At 35.2% G+C, this 18,842-nt stretch overlaps 1 protein-coding gene across 10 annotated transcripts in view; it reads right to left on the bottom strand.

Moving 5' to 3' along the window:
• FOXP2 (forkhead box P2) overlaps nt 1–18,842 on the bottom strand; it is a 431,190-nt gene that overhangs the window by 117,165 nt on the left and 295,183 nt on the right. For all 10 annotated transcript variants that reach the window (XM_082769279.1, XM_082769278.1, XM_082769283.1 and 7 more), the window contains one exon: nt 10,487–10,576. In XM_082769279.1, coding sequence (XP_082625405.1) covers nt 10,487–10,576 — 90 coding nt within the window. Of the gene's footprint in view, nt 1–10,486; nt 10,577–18,842 lie in introns of those variants that run through there.

The raw sequence follows: 18,842 nt of genomic DNA, 5'->3' as shown, positions 1-18,842 counted from the left end.
TGTGAGTACTGTGTCAGTTCTGGGCCCCTCAGTACAGCAGAGACATGGGCATATTGTAAAGAGTCTGGTAGAGGGCCATGAGATTATCAAGGGACTGCAGCACCTCTCCTATGAAGAGAGGTCAAGAGAGCTGGGGGAGACTGGGAAAGGCTGGTTCATCCTGAAGAATAGAAGGTTCAGGGGGATCTTATCATTGTGTATAAATACTTGAAAAGAGGGTGCAAAGAGGATGGAGTTAGGCTCTTTCCAGTTGTGCCCAGTGACAGGGCAAGAGGCAAGGGGCACAAACTGGCATATAAGAAGTTTCATCTGAATATCAGGAAACACTCCTTCACTATGTGGGTGATGGAGGTTGTGGAGTCTCCCTATGTGGAGATCTTCAAAAGTTTTCCTGGGAAATCTGTTATAGATGTTGCTGCTTGAGTAGGGGGTTGGACCAGATGGCCTGCAGAGATCCCTTCTAACCTCAATCATTCTGTGATTTTGAGTTTTCACTTAAGGGGAGCTAATCAATTCTGCATGTAATAAAAGCATAATCTAATCTTTTTTTGTGGGTTTTCATTACACTAAAATTTATTTTACAGATGGTGCCATTACTGTAGTCAATCATTTCAAAAATACTTCCAGTAAATTCCTTCTTACTACACTTATAGTAAAAAAAAAAACCTTCAAATGTGCACAACAAAATATGCTAAGTATTTTTCAGTGACAGTCCATTTTATATTGATAGTCCAAGCATTATACACAATTGGCAAATTTTGCCATTTTAATTTATCTTGAACAATGTTACTGAACCCCAAGTGAGATAGGAATTTCAGTCTTAACGGCTATTGATACAATATTATCTCTGGATGTATGTAAGGACATTATTACAAGAATTAACTCTGATACAATATCACTTATGTTCATTAACTACAAATATTCGAAAGAACCATACACAAAATCATAATTATTTGTTTCTAGAGGTATGGTTGGAGTATTACAATACAAACTGTAACAACCCAGTCAAATTACAGTGATTAAATAATCACTCAGAGAACTCTATAAAAGTATTCCCCACCCAAAACAAACATTTTTCTAGACTAAACTACTTTGCAGGATGCTAAATTACTATGACTTTCCCAACATGCCCCTCTCCTAATCTTGGCTCTGAGACTTGTTGGATCATATTATTTGCCAGGCCCTAAAATGGTTGCAATAATAATGATCTCATCAGTAGGCTGTTAGACTAATCCACTGTATTCTCAGGTACTGTGAGACAGTCACCTCAACACTATAAATACTAAAAAACATTAGAAAATGTTTAAAAAAAGCTTATTCAGACAGGGCAATCACAATTTTCCATATATACATATTATACATATTAGATGGCTTGCATATCTTCCACAATACAAGATAAGGTCTCACAGATACCTTTCAAAATGGTATTAATACTTTCTTATTTTGATTGGAAACACCTTTTTAGATTCCTTTAGGATTGCACATTTGTTTTTCTCATCTATGTTATACCACCAGTAGCTCACTATCATGTAGCAAACAATAAAATGAGAGGACTCTTCCTTTCACATTTTAAAGGATGAACATAAGTTTAAAGCAGAATTCATTCTAAGCTCTTGAGCACATGACCTTGTACTTCACTTTACTTTCTAAAATTTATTAGAATTTACTTTTAAAATTCTGTTCTTGAAAGATATCTACTTCTCATACAAAGCCCAGCCCTCTTGTGATCCCTATCCTCCTATTTTCTTTTGCATGGCTGAAACACATGCTTCCAGTTGTTACAGCAGATTTGCATTTTTTTCTTCCTCACTCAGAATATGGATTCAACACTTTCTAATTATAACATTAAAAATATATATATATACAAAACTCAATCACCATCCACCTCTGAATTTGCATTATTATTTCTGTTTCAGATACATGCCCTCAAACAGGCTTTCCATTGGATCCTCAACTGTTTTTAAAGCATAAACCCACACTGCTTTATGCATGAGTTCACACGATATCTTGTATTAGGAAATATATTTCTTTAAGTAGGTAATGTTATTATTACTAAGCATCAAACCTATAGCCCAAATCTGCATGTTAAATTACAGCTGCCCCAATTTGAAAATGATTTTTTCCACAAGTGTAGAGTTAATTTTGATATTTTTTCTGGTGTGTTGGGTTCCTGTATTGGTTTTCCTCAACACTGTGTAAAGCTGCCTCTTCTATCCTACTGAAGACATATTTTCAGAATAAATACATTGACTATGAACACTTAGAGGAGAATCTCATTCTTCATTTATACTTCAGGTTTGCAGTGAGATCCTTGAAGCATATTGATGTTGTTGGCACACCATACAGTTTTCTTTGTACATATTATTACTGTACAATTGCTTTTCAAAGCTTCACATAATCAAGTAGTAAAACACTGAAGTAGCCTTTAGTAAATTTTTCACCATTAATTCTATTTCATAACACCCTCAACTGTCTGCCTCAAGAAAATTATATTAGAAGCATAAGAAGGCATGAAAACATCTAGCACATCAAAGTGGCAATTGTTGGACAATCCCCTTCCCCAACAGGGTGGGCTGATGTGCTCCATTGTGTGATTGCTGCTTCAGGTTCACCCACATGCTTTTTCTGCAGCACTACAGTGTATGAATGTTCATCTGGATAATTTTAAGTTTTTAATTCCATTTTACGAGTATACAGCCAAAATGAAGATAAACAGAAATTAACACTTGTATTGATCTTGGCATATATTCATATTCCTCTTTAGCCTGCTCCCCACACCATACTTGGTAAAGCAATTGGACAATTAATACATAAACTAAAAACTAAAAAATAAAAATCCTACCAAATGTTGTCTAATGACTACAGACTTTCAAAACAAGTATTTAATTCAGAAAGTAAAAGTAAACACAAGGAATGTATGGGATGTCTATGTAGGGAGACAGGATGTTCCTGTGGAAAGGTGCATTTGCTGCCACTGACTAAAGATTTTTCACTATTTAGTCACAGAATTTTAATTCTGTTTGAAAACTGTCTTGACTTTCATAATTGTCTGCTGAAACAAAAAACATTCTGGGGGGGGAAAAAAAAAGAGGAAGGGAAAAAAAGGAGGCTAGAAACAGTTTAAAAATCAACACCTGGCTAGAGTGTTAAAAGAATATTTTGTTCAGTTGTTTTTCCTGCACTGGGAATTCCTAAACGAAGGTACACACACACACACACACACACAAAAAAAAAGTGTTACTTTTTATTATTGTTATTTTTTTTTTCGTTTTGTTTTGTTTTGTTTTGTTTTAAATTCAAGGGTATCAAGTGAGTCTTGCTGCAGTGGTGTGATCCTAAACTGGCATAATTAGGGACCTGCCTGGGAGCAGGCCTCACACTGTGAAGGGAACCATTCAACACATCCCCTCTGAGCTCTTCACAAGCTGTTCAATGGGCAATGAGCCAGCCAGGCTGGTCTGACCTAATAATCAGCCTAATAATCAGGCTGATCCGACCTGCTGCAAGGGCTAGGAGAATTGGTTCAAGGAAACTTCCTTCTCCCATCACTGCAGAGGCATGGAAAGGAGCAATGGTGCATGCACCCTGGCAGGGGATAGGGCTCTCCAGCTGCTCCAGCAAGGCAAAGACACTTCTCTATAGGGCTTGGACTCCTATAGTTCAGCATATGAAAAACAGCCCATCCATCTCATGCACAGAACTATTTCCACGTATCAGATGGACTGCAGACTGAACCATGAGGAAAGGATGTGTCTGCTGGTCTGCTATGTAAAAGCTGCAGGGGAAAGGCCTAGGCACTCTCTCTAAAATTTTGCCTTTCTGAAGAACCTGAGTGTGTGCAGCGTGACCCCGTCTCCCCTCTCCTCCCAGTCCTTTAGGAGTAACCAAAATCAACACAAGACAAAGGTGGAAAGGAAAGCCACGATAATGATGTAGGTGACTGTAATGGAGTGACACATCAGATTGCTGCAAAGACATACGTTTAATATTAACATGCCTTCTGAAATCCTCGATAACACAGTAATCCTAATTAGTATTCTGCATATTCAATGCCTGTAAACACAACTTGCATAATACTTCTTTCTCCTGCCTCCCAAAATTTTTACAATATTACAACAATATGTTCATGATAAAGATGTGATCTCTGCACGAGAAAGGTGTTGTTTTTTTTTCAGTTAAATACAAATTAAGCTATTGTGCAATCTCTTCCATTAGAAGAGTGCTAGTATACATTTTTTCCACGTTACAAAGCTCATGATAAAGGCTAGCTGTAATATTTTGTTGCATTAAAAATTACAAGTATCTGCTCTATTAAGAAAAAAATAATATCTCAAGGTGAAAAACAAAAAAAGATATTTAAATTAAAAATGAAATCATTACAAGTCAAACCGGATATAAATACGTAGAACAAATTAATTACATAAATATTGGGTTCTTTTTCACAACATGATAGCTATGCTTGAAGTTACTAACAAGTGTCACTTTTTAGGTTTATTTTTTAATACTGGAAGTTTTCAAGAGTAAAAAGTGACTTAAAGTAAATCTATTCTTGAAAGTTATTACAGCAAAGTGGCAAAAGATGCAAAATATGTGTTGTCACCAGGAAAACAAAATACAGTAATAATAATTGCCAAAGATAGGACAGAAGACTTTGGATTGGATTTTTATTTACTACAAATAAATAAGGTACTCCCAGCAAGTGTATTCTACAGACACTTCCATTGTAAATCAATGAGTATTGTCCAGCTTTTTTTTATTATTATTATTTCCTTTTAATATTATTATTACTGTATTTGTCCCTCTATCTTAAATGGACCTCTTGTCTTCTACACCACTAGAAGTTTGAACATAGCTATTTCTACTTTCCCTCCCCCCACACCTCACCCAAAAATAACTCCTTGCCTTCTCTCCATCTCTTGGGGTTATCCTTGTCCTTACAGTGGGTATCACTGATGCAAATTTCTGCACCTTAGAGGATAACTGCATATTCCTCCTAACAGACTTGCAAGGGAAAATGGGACTTACGCCTTTCCAGTAGCTATCTTCCAAATTTAATTTACCCCAAGCCTCAATGTTTGCTTATATGTAGGCCACACATTTCCTCCAGAATAATACTCGAGAGGGAAGAAGACTGTTTATCACTACTCTCCTCTTACACTATATATTAGGCATTTGCATCTTTCTAAATCAGTGCTTTCTAGCATGTATAAAATCCTCCTACTTCCTAGGCTTAGCAGCAAGCATTAGATAAATAGAGATATGTAACACAGTTTTTGGAAAGAGAGTTTTAGACCAGCTGGATTTGTTTCTATTTGCATTGAACATAATGTAAAGAAAATTCAATCTAAGTTACATCTACAAATATTTTTTTGCTGTTTTTAAAATGGGAATTTTTTTAATGATATTACACATGCATGCTTCAGTTGTAATCCATGTGTGCTAAGTCAGTGGACAACATCTAAAATCAGTGCTTTTTGCTTTTTTCCCCACATTCCCAATCTCTTATCTCTCAACAGCTTCTTATGTATGTTTTAAAAAGTAACTAAAAATTACAATATTAATGATACATTTGCTAATTTATTATGTGTAATGAATTTTAAATTCATACTCAAATACAGATCTAAAGGGAGATGACCAAACTAGGAAAGAGTAACACAGAAGCAAGGAGACTATGCAGATATGTTCACTAAAACAGACTATGAATATCGTTTAATGATAAATTTTTTTCAAGTGCTGAAAAAAAAGTGTGTACCCACAATACCCAATCCAGTCCTTAACCTTTTGCTCTCCACAGTTTACACCATATAAATACACCCTATGACCACCACTATTACCTTCTCTTTCACATGACCACCTAAAACCTATTCAAATCTCAGACAACGTATATTATAGATACTGTTGTTGTTGTTGTTTTTGCATATAATTATTTGATTTTTATTATAAACCATTTTTCCATTTTTTTGTCCAGGTGAACATTTTCTGTCAAATTAGAGCTAAAGATCACTTTGTTCGGGTATAGACTGTTTTACTTACTAGGAAAATCTAAGTTTTTCCATTTTGCCTATACCTGTTTTTAAAAAACATGGTTCTGACACTATGCACTAGTGCAGTTAACATCAAGCAATTAAACTCAAATGTATACTTACTTTCCCCAAATTTTATCAAATGATTACACTCCAGTGAAGTGCTCATGCTAAATAAACAAAGCTTACCTTAACAACTCAACACTCCATACAGCATGATATTTATACAACAGGCTTGGTACACACAGAGCTTAACCATTTGATTCCAGGAGTCATGATTGCCTGACATGCCATTCTAATACAGAATCCATTAGAACTAATGTTGAAACAACAAATCTCTGGGCATGAAGGAAAAAAATAACTAACTAGTTTATTGTAGATACATTAACTTATGGGATTAAAGATAATTATCTATTTATTCTTATCAAGATAAAGTTCAAAGTCTAACTTTATGAAAATAAACTACTTCATTACAGGGCATTACAGGGAATAGAAATAGCTAGGCTTTTCATAGCTCTTTGAGAAAACAAATACGATTATAGCTAGCTGTCCAAACCACTATGTTGTGCAGCCTACAGCAGTATGCTGTGGTCAGATGAATCTCACCACCATGGAAAGAAATAATTCCAGTCCCTTCCATGAACACCTACCTGTGGTAGCAAATTCAACTTTGAATTATGCTTGTGCTCTGCACAGTTGAAGAACCTCATGAACTGTCATAACTCACAGGTGTCAGTACAAGAACAACAAAGCTGCCAGTGTCACAGCCCAGGGTAGATTCTTCAGTGGCCATAAGGACAGTTATTTCCTGCCACAGAAGAACGAGCTACAGGTTCTAAGAGTCAAAGTAATATTTTCCCTAGTATATCTACTATGGAAATGGATAAAATGGAATGAAATCCATGCAAGTAATCAGCTCGCTTCAACATGCCACTATTGTACTTTCTCCAGAAAATAAAAATATTGTGAAACAACAACCTGCACTATGGAAAGCTTACTACTGCAATATGTTTTTAGGATACAGAGTAAGAAAGTATATGTTATTATCTCATCATACTAAGATTAACACTATCATCAATTCCCATCCCAAACCCTTCTTAGCTACTCTGCAATACGTCATTAACCAATGTATGTACTGATTGGATCCACACAATTGGTGCATCAGTGTAAGGAACAGGATATATAAACATGTCTCAAATACATTTATTCGGGTATCTATACATGAAAGTAAAATCACTACTACAATTGATACTCAAGCTTGTCAGATGGGATTTTTTTTCTCCTGTTTTGCATAAGACATGCTAATGGTTATTCCATCTGCAGTCTGAAACCCAGAAAAATGTAAATTAGAAGTAATAGTAGATCAAGATAAGCGTCTATCTAAAATGATAATTTTTGCAGGTATTCTGTTAACTCACAATCTAAATATAAACCTTTACCCCCTGAAAAATATAGGAAAATTAATAGATAAGGACAATTTTTGTATTAAAAACTAAAACAAATAAATTTGCCAACTGGAGCATTTCTCTTTTACAATCGACCATAAAGCAAGCAGTAAATTTAGAAAGATTTTTCACAAGAAGCATATAAAAAACACTCAAATTCTTCTAGAAAAATCCCAGAGGTTCTCTCTAACCATCCCTTGTGGTAAAGCACAGTAGAACTTGGCCACTTACTCAACACCCTTTTTTTGCAAAGTTGTGGACACATATTTGAAGGTTTCTTCAATAAGCTTTCTACTTGCTGATTAGCTAGTAGGTGCTGTAGGTCACTAAAATACTTGATGCATTACAGAATTAACAGAGAGAGCATGTGTAAATAGACCATATTCTACTTTCACCAACATATCTATCAAATGCAACAAGATGGCCACTAAAATTAATACATTTTTTCATTATTTTGGCATGTGAAACAATAGCATAGTTTATGTCAAAATATGGAGCACATGAGAGCTGCAATGGCAAGGATTACCTAACACCCACATTTGCCTGCAGATGTGTGAGCTAGTTTTAAAAGTTTTATAAGGTTTTTAATAGATTTGTAATACAGTTCTACCATATCTCCAGTTGCCAGATTAGTAAATTGGTCAGAAATTAGCGGAAATTAGAAATACACTAATATTAAAGTACGTTAAAATACTGGGAGAAGTCTGTTTCCTTGAACACAAACACAAGCACAAGTATTTTTGTCTTATAAATCTCAAATTGCTTATACACATTTAGCAATTCCTACTGCTAGGAGATTTTGGCCAAAGTTACCATTATATTTGGCATAATAAAATAATAATAATGTACAAGTTTATGACCCATATTACAGTATTTGGTCAAACAGGCATCACAATGCTCAAAATGTGAATTTCCACTACATAATGAACAATGAAAATCTCTGAAGTAACAGTAAAAGACAGAAATAGAAAAGCTCCAAGGACTCATTTCCCAAACCTTTATGCACCCTTTTCACTATAGAAGAAAATTTAAATGGAGTTTGCACTCATACCTTGATTTACATGGTATTTGATACATAAACCAAAGTCTGGAAGCATATTCCATTTTCCTCTCTTTTAAAAATGAATCAAATGAAGTGTCCAAGGCTAATGAGAGGCACTGTGCACATACTGATCATTGGGAGCATGTAACAATTCTGAAAAGAAAACTATTTGATTTGCTTCTTCCAGCTTCACAAATATGACTCATGAGGCACTGACTCTTCCTGGCAAAGACATAATACAGGCCACCTCTCCAATACACCAGCCCACGACATTTATAAGGCATCAAGCCAGTGTTAGTCCTTTAGAAGTAGGAAAACACAAGACTGCCCATCTCATCTGAGCTGTCTGTGTGACTGTCATTGTATCCAGAGATGGTTTTTTCTCCTTTCATCGATGTCTACCACAAGTAGCGCACTCCCAAATCTCTTCAGCCTTGAAAAGAAGATTTATGAATGGATGAAGAATTTGAACAGAGAAGTTGGGAGCTCCTGAACCACTGCAGTTTACAAGTTGGAGGAATAGAGTAAGCTCATATCACTGGGAAAAAATATACTGGGAAAACAGTAACATTTTTGCCTGTTTCATATGCTTCTCTTAGTGTTGGCTAGTTTAGAGACCTCAGGCTAGAAGGACCTTGTCCACTCCTACTATGGCTGACCTTGCCTTTCATAAGGAACTGGCAGAATGAACTACATTCATCTTATTCATTAAACCAATTATCCTTGTGATTCAAAATTTCAAGGTCACAAATTGCCTTCCTGAAAGTTTGAAAAAACTACAGAGATCTTAAGCTGCTGCATTTACGACTACTTTTCTTGTGAGTCTTCAGCCTAGAAGATATTGCCAAAGCAAAGTCAAAGGTGAAGAGTAGGAAGTTAAGATGGTCATTGGACCCTATGTCTCCAGACTGGACTAGAAGTTCAGCATAGCAGGATGCCAACTTGAAATGTTTTCTTTGTTTCTTTTTTTCCCCTCCATTTTCCTCCCTAGGTTTTTGTTTGGTTCTGAGCAAATAAATATAATTTTTAAAGTCTATTTCAAGAGAAATGGTATGTAATGTAGAACTGTGTGCTGCACCTAACTTTATGAAATTTCACACACAAAAAAGAAGACAATGTGAATTATACACAAAATTGGAAAAGCGATCTAGTATCTGGCAGTCTCCCTACATTATTCTCTATTAAAACCAAGAATTAGATAAAAATATGTTATTCCAACAGAAAACAGGCAATATCCCCATTGGATAATGGCTCATCCAGAAAAGGAAGAGGAAGAGAATGGTAGGAATTACGCATTTTTATTTCCTGAACACAGTAAAATTATCTCTTATGTGCATCTTTTGTCTGCAATAGACTGTAATTCAGCAGTTAAACACTCCTATTTGGTCTCTGTACAATGAGAGAAACAGTTTTGCCAGCAGAATGCAATTTTAGATGGAATGCTAAATTAGCAACAATTGAACTGAAACCTCAAAAAGAAAGAAAAAAAAAAGGAAAATTTTAAAGAATAATATGCTTATTGTCTATGAACAGTACATGTAGTTTTACCAAATTGCATTTAAAATTATTATTGAACAGAACTCTTATTCTCCCTAATACTTTCTGAAACCCAACAGCATCCAAGTGCAAATCCTTATGATACGTTTTGCAATTTAATCCACATATGTATAAAAATGTCATGCCAATCATGAAACATATCTACAAATAATTAATTAATACCATAGCTATTGAACTCAGTCCATGTGCATGTTTATTGTAACAGAACTTTCAAGTGTCTATAAGCACAAAAGGCGTTTGTAACTTGTGAATTTTGTCTGTGAATTGGAAGTCACCAGCACACAAATCTACAATCTGCTTTATGTGAATATGCACAAACAGCATCAATGCACAGGCAGAGACACGCACACCACATGTGTGAGCAAGCCCAGCAATCTCCCCTCCAAGTGAGGCCCCAAAGGCAAGGATCCTTTACCAACCTGCAGTGGTCTCTGTTTATCACTGCCCTTAGGTGACTTCAGTCCACTTGTCTGTTGCTGTAAAAGGAGCTGTCTTGCTGCCTGGAGTGCCTAAAAGTTCAAAAGTGAAAAGAAAAAGAACAAAAAAAAGTAAATAAATTCCACCTTTTCTTAGAAAAAGATAAGTTACTCAATGTTACGTAAAAGTCCCATCAAACAAATGCAACTTCTGATTTCTATTTGCTAGATTTCAGGCTTCAGTCTGGATATGTTTTACTTGAAACATAAAAAAGATCCTCTGAAAGTACACATATAGGACTTCACTAGAATTTATGGACGTACATGAAATCCTGCAGGAAATAAAGTTAATTTGTTTAAAGTGCTTGAAGAGGAAAAATCATAAACTGCATCAATAGCCTCATTTCCACAAGGAACTTGTCTTTGAGTGTTCAACTAAAATGCCCACTCCCATGTAAATTATCATTCAATTTGCATTTTCATATTACAATTTTGAAGCAAAAGCAAGTAGACTTCAAGTGTTACCGGAAGCTGTAATTAAATTTGACAAATCAACATCAGATTATCTTGAAAATGAATTAATAAGGATATTCATTGAAGATTAAAAACACTTTTTGTACTTACAATTCAAGGAGAAACCTCTCCTTTGACAAAATAAAGTGCAGTTTTAATGCCAAATAAAAATGAGTGGTTTTCATTTGCATTCTTAGGAAAATCAGAGAACAAAGAAATTACTCCCCAGCCAATCAGATCAGGCTCCGGGATGACAGCATCCCAATCAAAATATAAAGTGTTTTCATTTATTTTATGTTTTCATTCCAACTCAGCAAAATACAGTTAAACATATGAAATGTAAACAAACACATCATTTAACTAAGGAAGGCTAATCTACATTATTTTTCCCTATAAAATTATTTTTAAAATGCCAAGTATTATAAAGCAGTATTTGTTAAGAAATAGGAAAAAAAAAAAAAAAAAGATTCCAAACATTTGCACTGAAACTATCTGGAAAGCTGTATTTTCCCCTTAAAAATCAGTTCAGTAAATAGAAGTTACAGCTTTAAAATGCATCACCCTATTTATCTATGTTATTAAAACACACTGTACATAATGCACTGCAATAAATGCAATTTGATCAACACTCCCTAAAATAATAAAGATTCCCAACTGATAAAGAAAGGTGCAATTTTGATTAGACTCAAATGAGCTGGTTTTTAAGATAGTTTCTAGTATCCATGACAACAGTTGCTTTGACAAGATGTGCATATGGCATTACACTGCCAGCTGGTGTGAACAATGTTTGAACTACTGCATTGAGATGCTGAGCAAACAGAAAAAGTTGCCACGTCTTAACCCTCAGGGAAGGCAGTCATCCCCTGATCAATTATGAAAAGACAGAGAGAGGGCTGCTACAGTCTGGCTCCAAGCAAGTTTTCTGAGAAGGCAGGCAGACACAGAAAACCAAAGTAAACAAACTGAATGCACTAGCACCATCTCCTAACAACATTGATTCGTCTCCCCATAGAAGGCTCTGGTACAAAGTTTGCAGAGCATACTTTTAACATTTGGAGACATTCCCACAACAATCCTCTTATTGTTTCATCAAATTCTCAAGTAATTACAGGTCAGCTTTACAAAGACTATACATTCCTCTGAACCTAAGCAACGAGACGCACACAACTAGCTTCTCCCTTCCAAAAATAAATAAAAGTTAACATATTTCAAAGTGCACTTGAAATATTTTGTTACCAAGGAATCACTGGATGCCTGGTTCCCTATGTGAACAGCGTAATCTTTTCTGCACTCACAGTTCTTGAGCAGATCCTAAAGGACAATCCTGCTCTGTCTGAGATCAGAGATAAATATCTGTTGATTTCAGGGGCACCAGGATATGGTCACAACATCTTGCAGTGGTTTAAACACAAAGCATAAATTAAATGCAAGAACAGAAGATCTACAGCAAATTTATAATCCTTCCCAATCTTTAGAACTCTCTGAAAGGCAAACTTGAATGAAAGAGAGAAAACTATTACACTCCTGAATTAATAGGAGACTGTATAGGGAAGCTACACTCACTGATCAGGAGAATATTGCTAACAGAACCAGTGAAAAGACCTGGAGTTAGATGATGGGAAAAACCATAAAAATAACTACTTTTTATTTATGACAGTAGCAGAAAATTCATTACATGGACCTTATCTGTAAAAGAAATTGCCATGATTTAATGCTGATGCATGCTTGAAAATAAAGAGCACTCTCTAAGTTGTTTCAGTGTCCTAGTCTTCTTTAGCACCAAAGTCATCTCACACCAATACAAAAAAGAAGCAAGCAAGCATCCGGTAAAGCTGCACATTTACAGTACTTGAAAATTAGAGGATTATAGTATGATGTGGCTTAGAGTTAAGCTAGCCAGTATAATTTCAAATTGTGGCTAGCATACTCCCATGGAACCAGTGTAAGAAAGTATGAATTCCTACCACTAACTACAAAGAGTCCCACTTTATGAAAAAGCAAGGCAGCACAACAGGATATGTTTGCATAAAAGGCTCTTCTACTTAAACTATTTTGATTTATATATGCTGGTTGAGATATTTTTAAAGGAGTAAAGGCTCATCTTTTAATACAGAATGTCTTACAAATGATGACTACCTGAATACTTCAGTGATCTTATTGTGGCAGTTTAGATTACTGTAAACACAGGAGATAGAAGAAGAACAGAAAACAATTTCAAGAGATCAGAGATGATTTAAAACTCATAAGGAGAAATCACTGTCAGCCTTTGTTCTTATAGCAGTTGTCATATGGTACGTTTTCCTCCCAGTGTGCTGCTTAGCTTTAGATTTTGCTGCTCAGTAAACAACCTCCCAGAAACACATTGTTAATTTCAAAGAATTATTACTGACATTATTCATAAGTGAGGATTATAAGGCTATAAAACATTCAGTTCTACCAATTCATTTGCTATTAACTCTTTGCAAAACAAATTGACAGCTTGAAAGTGTCTTTAGAAATTAATAGTTTAACATGTACACTTCAAGTAAGCACCAATCCCACATATCATTTATAAATAAAATTAAAAAAAAAAAAACTAATGAACTAATTTGATAATAACCCATGGTCTAAAAACAGTTCAGTGAAGACAAACGAACAGATGTTTATAAATCTAGCAGATCAAAATCATGTTGTGTCCTACCTCAAATTAACAGCAGCAAGAACGCTTTGTAAGACAGTCAAAATCATATCCAGTTTCTAGTAACATTTGTTTCAAATTTAGTAGGCACTTTTCCTTAATTAAGTTATCTAAATTAGTAAAACTATACAAAAAAAAAAGTCAATGCAGACAAAAAAAAAAAAAAAAAAAAAAAGAACTGAGGATCAGAAATGATTTTAATAATGCAAATGAAAATCATTATAATGCTTTAAGTAGCGACTGTATAAGCAGGAAATTTGGGCATATGGTTTCCAGAACTCCCTGTGTCTTCTAGTAAAATATTTATTGGGAACACTACTTCTTAGTATTTACTGTGCAGCTTTGGCATTGCTAAAATGTAAGCAGAACAAAAATGAAATTAATTGCATATAACTCACCCTAATAAAGTTGATAAATTGCAGTAGATTTTGCAATTTGTTGGAGATAATTCTAGGAGACACAACTTGCTTTTATTTTGTATTACAAACCTTTGTATTTGATTTAAGCATGCCTTAGAATAATTGTAAAAAGTTTTATCATTTTAATAAAGTGAAAGTTGCCACTAAAAGAAGGTAAACTGATTACTTTGTTTTTTAAAAAAGTAAATATATGTGTATTTTTAGGAAAAAGATGTCACTCATATCTTTCCTTTAAAAATAGGAATGTTTAACCTATCAGCCTGTTGCATTTGAGACGCTAAAATGAAAAATGACATCTACGCCCATTAATATCGTCAATGTATAAACAGCACAGCGTGACACATTCTTGAGAGCTGAAGGCTACAAAATCTCTCTGAAACATAAATAACAAAGCACTCAGAAGCATATTTGATGTTGATATTCATCTCTGAGAAAAACACTGCTGCCTGGGCTTCTTATGAAAATAGATGCAGCCCAAATGGATCTCCTGTAATTGGTTTCAGATAGCGAGGTCAAAAGAAATATGATACAAGAAACTATTATGTGGAACAGGCGAAACAAGAATGTTTATACAGGCACTCCCTATTTATACTGACATGAGGTGTATGCTTTGCAGATAACCAGAACCAAAAAACTTGCCAGAAGACAACCAGATTCTGTCCTTTTTCTAACTCCAAATCCTTATTTTATTTTTTCCAATGGTTGCATACTCTAACATTCCTGCTGAACACAAAATAAGTTTCTGAACATAAAATAAGTTTCCAAATGGCTGCATATGTCAAACAAGAGTCATCTTTGCCGGTAGCACTATGCAACCGAAACATATCAACATGCTAAGCTGGATTTAAGGCCAAAGACTGAACTGGTTGAATAACAAGTTAACTGAATGATTACACAGCTACATTTATTATAAAAATCAATTCAGTAGAACCTCTGCTCCCTCATGTCCTGCTGTGTGTCCATCCTCCAGCTGGCTCAGACCAAGAAACCCAGAATTACCTACATTTGAATGAGATCTGTGAAAGACTGTGACAGAAAGATAACACTGCTCAAGGCTCCCTAATAGCCTTCAAATGCTACTGCTAAACCTTTGTCTTTTAAACACCGACTGTATTTTCCCAGAAAGTTCTCTAATGGCTATCACAGTCAGTCAGCATGGCAGCTTATAATCTTTCCAAATGGAGTAGCAAGGCATTTAACACTATTCAAAGAATCTTTAAGATGATCCACTTCCAACTGTAGTCCCTCCAGGACACTTGACAGGAAAAGCCAACTCCCATGCACCCTGAGACATCCTTATTTACCTTACTGAACAACACTGAAGTACATAAAGAAGATAAAATCTTTTTCTCTAAATTACATGAGGAAGATAAAACCTGTATGCCTGCCAGCAGAGGACAAATGTGCCACATTTGACAGCCCATGAAGTCAAACCCTTAACTTGTACACAACTTAAATCCAAGCCACTTAACCGCCCTGATTTCATCTAGGATTAGTAGACTGAACAATTATTACATTGTTGCCTTACAGAAGTACAAACGAGGTACCAGATAGCTAAAGACTGGCAGCACCCACCTCAAGGAATATGTTATCTAAGAAATCTAGATGGCTACTAAGAATCCAGAAGGATTTCACTCAAGTAACCCAACATAAAAACATGCAAATAATCCAACAAAAAAGATTTGTCAGTCTTCTGCATCTCAATTGGAAGCCATAGACACCCAGGATGTGAAATGGGCTCAATTTCAACAGCTGAACTGCAGAGTGTTCCAGCCATGCCTAGCAGTAGAACACAAACCTGCAAGAGACTAACATTTTTGAAACTGAATTAGTTTCAAGAAGAAGAGGAAAATGGATTGGACACTCTATTACCATCCTTGGCATTCATTCCTACCACCAGGCCGCAAGACAGAAGGACAGAATATAGCAAATGATCTTCTACAATTGTGTTTCAAGAAGGTGGTGGTGGCCACTGAATGCTGGACTGAGCCCATGCCTATGGGGCATGATTAAGTGAACACTGAACATGGCTGAAAACATCTATTGTATTGATGCTACAGAAAGTTGTGGAAAAGATCCTGAAAAACTCAGGCATGAGAGAGATCCCAAGCTACTCAGCTGGCAAAATGCTGTTTGTCGAGGGCCGCTCTTTGTGCCTGGAGAACTTCAAGATAAAATGGCAGAGCACGTCAAGGGTTAGGTGGCAAGTGAGGAGAGCTGTCCTGGATCACTACTTTCTAACTTATGTAGTTTTCTAATTTATATTCCCCATGTACCTCATCTTAGGAATGTTTTAACAAAAATTTACTGGATCTGGCCCTCATTTCCTTGGAGTAAAATATTTTATTTATTTTACTATTGTATTTTATTTTATTTTACTATTGTATTTTATTTTATTTTATTTATTTTTTTGCTAAGGATGTTACTGTCAGTTTCAGCATTCTGAGGCTCTGATTTTGATTCAGATCTGTGGTCTTCCCTGCAATACAAACAACAATTGAAGAAGATATCTCCAATCTACCTGAGCTCCTGTTCTGCCCTGATGTTATCCAGGATTAATTTGCAACTGAAGAGAAAAAGTAACAGTAATAAACTGATGAATGCAACATGAAGTCTCATAATGCTGTTTAATAAAAGGAAATTAATCACATAATTGTCATAAACCTATTTTCAAACAGCAATCTATCAGAGAGAAATTATGCATCTGTAGTTATTGACCTTTCATTTTACCATGACTGATTCGTAATTAGACTAGTTTTGTGAAAAATAATAGTTAATTACCAGATTTTTTTCACTCTAATTGTTTTGGCATTTTTTTATTATTATTATTTGTTGTTGTTGTTGTTTAGTGTCTTACTTTTTCTGCATGTAAAGGATGCTAAATAAATACAGGGCACTAATAACTTAGTAGCTAACATATTTCATTTTATAAAGCCAAATTTAGCTCCCCTTTATATAAACCGATTTAATGGATACTAAATACTGTTTCAAAAACAACTCTTTCATTTTTTCTGCCCATCATTTGGCTGACTGAGAGCTAGGAAAAAAACACCCGTAACAAGAGCTTATTTCTACTCCTGGTGTCATTAGGAGAGCTTTTCCCCATAGACATCAATCTACATTGGTCATTAGGGTTACATGGCACACCATGGATAACATGTTCCATGACAGCAAACCCAAATGCCATCTCCAAAGCTCACACCACCTGAAGAATGCAAACGTCAAGGGTTAGGAGAGATGTGGGCCCACAGCACTACAGTTGTGCTCTACCCTGACAATTGTCTTTCTTTCTTTCATCCCACATGCCTGAATTTATCTTTCCTTTGGTAAAGACAGCAGCAGGCAGTCTAGCTCTACTTTATTCCCACTATATTTAACTATATGAAAAGCAAAACCAGTGTACTCATCAAACACCAGCACCACAAGTTCACAGATTTCCTGCCACTACTATTTTCTTCCATTTGGCATGACTTTTAGTAAGGTGAGACATGAAACACAAAAATGGAAGAGTCAATCTCTTAGCTCTAAATGAACACATGCAGCAATGGCTGCATGTAGCAGTTTTTCACATGAAAACTTTTATGAACTATTTTGCATGAAAATCAGCTTGCACATATGTAAAGGCCATTTAAGTGTGATGGTCAAAGAAGAGTGATTGCTATTCCATCAGGAATTCCATCTTCAGGAAATAAAAAAAAATCCTTAGAATGATAATTCTTTCATACCTGATATTGTATATGTACTATGCAAAATTCACCCAGTATTGTATGGAAGTACTCATTTTACAACATACATTTTACAAAGGTATATGAATCCTTGACTTTTAAAGAGTTGGTGAGAAAAAGACCTTCTTTTAGGTCTGTCAATTGGAGATGTTAACTTACTGGCTGTGAAGACCACTTTTAAATAAAGCAGTTTGAAATGAAGTGGTGCTGACTTAGGCAGAAGAATGAAGACAGTTGGGTAACTTATAAATAGGAAAGGAACTTATTATGTAAGTTATGTAAGAGTGGTCTCATTTGTACTAAAATCAAAATGCAGAGCAAATATGGGAGGAGAAAGAAACGTAATACCAAGGGAAGCATTGTAACATTAGGCTTTTAGAAGGCAGCACTTTTAACTGATAGAAATCTGAAAGAGAAATCTGGAAATTAAAGACAATGCAATCATCATGAAGATCCTTAAGCTCAAAAATGATAATCAAGATATAAACTAAAGCAAAAGCTGAGGCAGATATAAAACAAAGGGAAACAAGTACTCAAACATTTTGTTCTGGCCTAGAGCAAGATTCCTAGACCAGAATGTGAAATTTGAAAGGACAGATTTGAGGACTGATTAGTTTTAAGTAATACAGAGAGGTAGAATAAAGCGTGAAGAACAAAATGCCAGAACAGTATTTACACTAGAATATACTTAGTCTTTTAGAAGGCAGAAATAAATACCTCTATTTTTACAACTTATTTTCAATTAAATAAACGTTCCACACTGTCTTGTAGTGGAGTTTCAACACTAAGCATTGTAAGCACAGACTCCTCATTCTCATGCCCTATGAGCTATAAACCACAGCTATCCATCAAAGAATATGGATCTACACAGTACCAAAATAATTAAAGTTACAGTAATTATATGAATCAAAATCTTTCAGCCAATCAAAACGTGAAGAATTACATAACTGTTTAAGAGTCACTGATTTAAAGGGATTCAATTATTTGAACAATACCTGATTTGATTTTACATTGCGATTACAAAT

This window comes from Aythya marila, assembly GCF_965140915.1.
Source record: "Aythya marila genome assembly, chromosome: 1".
In the NCBI taxonomy this organism is placed as follows: domain Eukaryota; kingdom Metazoa; phylum Chordata; class Aves; order Anseriformes; family Anatidae; genus Aythya; species Aythya marila.
Note: the sequence above shows the minus strand (reverse complement) of the source record. Positions and strands in the feature narration are given on the sequence as shown.